Below are 5,468 nucleotides of genomic sequence, written 5' to 3' on the forward strand. Positions count from 1 at the left end.
TTTATTATATACAATATCCGGTAAAAAAAAGAAATGTTGTTGAAATATTATAAGGGTGCAAAAATAAATCAATAATGTTTATTAGGATTTTAAACAACAAATTTATTGTTTTTTTGTGAAAATAGTTCATAAACAGAGTTGACCCTTTAAGTAACAGAATTGTAAAGTAACAGAATTGACAATTGTCCGAAAATTGTCAATTCTGTTACCGCATTGTCAGCATTGTTACTCTACCTTGGTAACAGAGTTTGACAGTAACAGAATTGACAATTTTCTTTATGTTTTGCCCAAAACTCCACTTGCTAGCATAAATGCTAAGAGCACAAGGCACTAATGAAATCATGATTAAAAGACTTTTAAATAACACAAAGTGTGATCAATCTTAGAGAGAGCACATAGACTTTTCAGTGCTTCATATCTTAACAGTGAGGGAAAGCGACATAATTTCCTGTGTTACATAACTTCCCTTCTAGGGCTGGGGAGCCAGTAACAAAAAAAGATAAAGAAAAACATCTAAAGAAAAAAAAAGAACCTTGGAGAAAGAACCAGGTCAATCCAACCTCCTGACCCAGAGTCAACACAAACACCAATTCAGATTAATCGCTTTTAATTTGAAAAGATAAGAAAAAGGTAAACAAACAATAAATCTCAAAGGAAGTATTAACGAACATATAGGGAACAAAGACTTCAGGGGAGAGCTAGGCCAAAACAACAAACAAAACCAAACTAACTAACCCAAGGATATTTATAAATTACCTAGAGAAAGATGCACTGACTAATTCGGACAACAAGAAATCATGATTTTCAGCCATTTAAGACACTTTTTGCAAAAAATATTATATTGTTATGGTAATATTATATCTTAATTAATTTAATAATTAAAAATATAACCATTTGAAAAAAGCAGAAACAAAATAATGACTTCGGACACCAAATGTACCTGCAATTATAAAATCATTCATATGTCTACATTGGAAATCAATGAGATTTTCATAGTTTTTCTTCCTTTTTTATATATATACTTCAGAGAAAACCATATCATCATGTGACCAAAAAGTACCTCTTATCTGGGATTTTTCATTTCCATTTCAGTGACGCTTTAGTTTGGGGACCAATTCTCACTATTAACTAACTATTAACGACGACTTTTTCCTCAATAAACACCTAGTTTGCTGCTTATTAATAATTAGTAAGGTGGTTGTTAAGTTTAGGTATTTGGTAGGATTAAGGGATCTAAAATATGGTCATGCAGAATAAGGCATTAATATGTGCATTATAAGTATCAATAAACAACCAATATGCTAGTAATATGCATGCTAATAAGCAACTAGTTAATAGTGAGAATTGGTCCCTTAATTAAACAGTTACCTCTTTTTTTTCTCCAAGGCCCAGATTTCTAAGGTCTCTCAGATCAGGAGTTTGATCGGCACACCTCTGAGAGGCAAACAGAGAGATAACGTCATAGGTAAATATCCACAGTCTAGTGTTGATCCAACAAACCAAAGCTCTCAGTCATCATGCTTTCCCAGAGGATTTTTTTTGTTTCAGACTTTTCTCTTTTATAGCTCATATTATAATATATTGCATAAAGTAAGAGTATAGTGCTATGCATTTAACATGGAAAACATAGTTCAGATCATTGGGTTTTGAAAGAATTTGAGAAATTTCATACTGACTTTTGATCTTAGAAAACATGTCTCCATTTGCTCTCTTTTTAATCTCACTGATGCAAACAGATCTAATTTGTTATTTTACTTGGTTTAGATACAAATAGAGGCCATTCTGTGCATCTTTACAGGAATTTAGAGGGTTGATAATGACATTAGTATGAAAATAGTTTGTATAGACAGCATACACATTCTTTTTTTTTTTTACATTTTCTTCGTATAGGTGTGTGCCAGCTAGTCAATAAAATGGCTTTCACTGAGACAGAAGTTTTTAGTCGAGCTGATGAGCACCTCCTGGAGGACTTTGCAGTGTACTGTGCTCTAGGATTACAAAAGTTCAATGCGCAGCAGAGGGCAGATAAAACCAGAGCAAAGCTGGCTGTGACTAAAGAGGTAGGAAATGCCATCATATTCCTTTTGAGTCACTGGAAATCACTTCATACTGTAAGAATAATGAGTAAGTGATCTGAATACTGACTCAACAATCACACAACACCAGGATTGATTTACACAGGAAAATCTAAAAGTTCTACAGCAATAAACATACATTGTTTTTCTTTTTCTATTCACACTGTGTATGTATGGGTGTGTGTGTGTGTGTGTGTGTGTGTGTGTGTGTATATTTGCACCTACAGGTCTTATCTTATCAAATCTCTGCTTCACAAGAGGAAATTGATGCATTGGAGGTAACCATTCAAAAACTCTCTTTTTAGTACTTCCTTTTATTTTTCTTTAAAAAGTACCTCCAACCGTTCTACATCTGCACATGACTGAATTACCTTAGTCAAACTGATGTGCAACTGCATTAAAGCCTGCGAATGTTGATGTGACAGAATTTGCAACTTCCTGTGGTTAGAGCAATCTTGTGTATGTTTGTGGTTTTGTCAGCTGCACTTGAACACAGTAATTTTTTTCAATGTGTCATTTGAAAGTCTTAAACATTTTCCCATTTCCATTTATTTTCCTCTCCTCTAGGAGGCCGTCATCCCATCAGCAGATGCCCTCCGTTTACTGGATTTTGGCTTCAGTGATTTTGATATGTCCCAGATTGCCATGACTCAGGCCGTTGTGCGCATGTTCCTGGATCTCAATTTGCCCCAGGACTTCAGCGTTGATTACAAGGTTTCTGGTTTAATCCTGCTCGGCTCTTCTAGCTAACGTCACTAACAATCCAGCTTTGAGTAATACTTTTGTGTAAACTGTGGATCTAGAACTGGTATTTCCTTTTCTTCTTCAGACCCTGTGTCAGTGGGTTTTGAGCGTACAGAAGTGCTACAGAAGCAATGTAGTCTATCATAACTGGAGTCACGCATTGCGCACAGCCCAGTGTATGTTTGCCATGCTGCAGACAAAGGAACTAAAGGTCAGAATTATAATCTGTTGATAAACAACTTGTCCTAATCTTTTAAACTCAGCAGTGCACACTGGGTTAATAAGTTAAAAGGTTTATTCTTAGAAAAGTGGATTAAGCAAATTATTAGTTAATTAATCCCTGTCCTGCCAAATCTCTGATATTTCATTGCCCTCACATTCGGTGTCATTCCAAGCTTGCTTAATCTCTGATGTTCTTTAATCCAGAGTAATTTAAGCAGTCTGGAGGTTCTTGCTCTCATGATTGCCAGTCTGTGTCATGATCTGGACCACAGAGGAGTAAATAACTCTTACATAGAGAGGTAAACTGCACTACACCAACCACCACTGTGCTAAAGAACATTCCTTACTATGGTGTTATTATAAACATCTGTCTACTCTAAAGTATAGTGTTACACTGGCCTAACAAGTATTTGAACGTGTTTAAACATGTATGAATGCCATTGTTATTTATACAAGGCCATTTATACTTTTTAAAGTGTGGCAAGCACTTTTTGGTGCCACTCTGTAGTGCTGTGTCAGTATTTGAGATGCCACACTATGATTTCTAATTAATAACTACTTGAATAACTATTTAAGAGAACATAATACCTGTACATATTTAAACATTGTTTCTTTGTAAATTGCCTTAATATTTTGTATTGGTAAATTACGGTTTAATAAATAGATACAATCTGTTGTGCATTTTTGACCCCCTGTTTTTATTCTCTTTCTCTCTTTTCCCCTTTCTTCCTCTCTCTTTGTCTTAGGAGTAACCAGCCACTGGCACAACTGTATGGTCACTCGTCTCTGGAGCACCATCATTATGACATGTGTCTTCTCATTCTCAACAATCCCGTAAGATCCATCCATCCATCCATCCATCCATCTATCCATAAAATCCATTCAATTCATCCATCCATCTTGTTGTCCATTCTTCCAGCCATAGCATCCATCCATCCATCTTGTTGTCCAATCATCCATCCATCCATCTATCATTCACTCATTCATCTATCCATCCATCCATCCTCCAACTTTCCATAACATCATCCATGTGTTTATAGCATCCATCCTTTCATCATTCACCCATCCATCTTTCACCCATTCATTTATTCATCCATCCATCCGTCCTCCATCTGTCCATAACATCATCCATCTATTTATAGTATCCATCCATCCACCAATAACATCCATCCATCCATAAATCCATTCATCTTGTTGACCAGTCATCCGTTCATAGCATCCGTCCATTGCATCCATCCATTTATAGCATCCATCCATCCATAGCATCAATCCTTAACATTCATCAATAGTATCCATCTGTTCATAGCACCCATCCATCCATAATATCCATCCATAGCATCCTTAGAATTTGTCCATCCATCCATCTATCTGGCGTCCATTTATCTCAGTATTCATAAGTTTATGAATCCATGTCCATGCACAACTGTTTTAAACCCCTCAACATTCTTTTCTCTCAGGACAGTCAGATGCTCAGATCGCTCTCATTGAATGAATACAGGGCCTGTGTGCAGATGATTGAGAAGAACATTCTTGCAACAGACCTTGCTATCTATATAGAGTAAGCATTAATCCTTTTCCAGTTCAAGCTGTAAACACAGCAGTTCACACAAAATACGTTAAAACAGAATTATCTAAATTTTATTAATTTTATGTGTTTGTTTATCTTTAGGAAGAGAACTAAGTTCTTTAAACTTGCTCAGAGTAACAGCTGTCTTTGGACAGACGAAGGACACAGAGAACTGCTTAGGTAAACATATACAAACATCTTTTTGAAGAATATGCACATTAATGCATGATATTCACACATTCATTAAAAAAATTTATTAATAAAAATTTAATTTCACCTGACCCAAATTCTCATTCAAACCAACAAAAATCTACATATATTTCTTATACTGTCTTCTTCTAACAACACATACACTCTATACATTTTTTGTCTACTTTTATCTGCTCTCGTTAGATCTAACTGTAACAGTGCAAGAACAGGAAACTTTCACCACATTTGTTTGCTTATGACCACTTCCTGTCTCTATATTAAAGGGGTCATATGATGCGATTTCAATTTTTCCTTTCTCTTTGGAGTGTTACATGCTCTTGGTGCATAAAGAAGATCTGTAAAGTTGCAAAGACTAAAGTCTCAAATCCAAAGAGATATTTTTATAAAAGTTAAGAGTCAACCACGCCTACCTAAAATTACTCGTTCTAACACGCCCCCACATGTCTACGTCACGTGTGCCGCCCAAATGTTCACGCAAAGAAAGAAGGCGTAACTTTTATTCTCGCTGTAGTATTGTTGCTGCCGCCATGTCGTGAAGGCGCTGTTTGTTTCGTTGTGAAAGCAAAACTACTTTGTTTGACCTTCCAAAAGAGGACGATATCCACTTCGTCATGCTTGGAGCTGATCCGTGCTGGTCGCTGAAGAAATAC

The 5,468-nt window shown here is 35.9% G+C and overlaps 1 protein-coding gene across 5 annotated transcripts in view; it reads left to right on the forward strand.

Moving 5' to 3' along the window:
- Positions 1 to 5,468, forward strand: part of pde5aa (phosphodiesterase 5A, cGMP-specific, a) — a 22,431-nt gene that overhangs the window by 11,123 nt on the left and 5,840 nt on the right. For all 5 annotated transcript variants that reach the window (XR_001634660.1, XM_016491700.1, XM_016491701.1 and 2 more), the window contains 9 exons: positions 1,387 to 1,465; positions 1,891 to 2,060; positions 2,303 to 2,353; positions 2,643 to 2,789; positions 2,905 to 3,030; positions 3,246 to 3,340; positions 3,788 to 3,875; positions 4,499 to 4,599; positions 4,711 to 4,788. Coding sequence is in view for 4 of the 5 variants with exons in the window: in XM_016491700.1 (XP_016347186.1) it covers positions 1,387 to 1,465; positions 1,891 to 2,060; positions 2,303 to 2,353; positions 2,643 to 2,789; positions 2,905 to 3,030; positions 3,246 to 3,340; positions 3,788 to 3,875; positions 4,499 to 4,599; positions 4,711 to 4,788 (935 nt within the window). In the remaining variant the exon portion in view is untranslated. The remainder of the gene's footprint in view (positions 1 to 1,386; positions 1,466 to 1,890; positions 2,061 to 2,302; positions 2,354 to 2,642; positions 2,790 to 2,904; positions 3,031 to 3,245; positions 3,341 to 3,787; positions 3,876 to 4,498; positions 4,600 to 4,710; positions 4,789 to 5,468) is intronic.

The sequence above is a fragment of the Sinocyclocheilus anshuiensis genome, unplaced genomic scaffold (assembly GCF_001515605.1).
Source record: "Sinocyclocheilus anshuiensis isolate Anshui unplaced genomic scaffold, SAMN03320099.WGS_v1.1 scaffold50, whole genome shotgun sequence".
Taxonomy (NCBI): Eukaryota; Metazoa; Chordata; class Actinopteri; order Cypriniformes; family Cyprinidae; genus Sinocyclocheilus; species Sinocyclocheilus anshuiensis.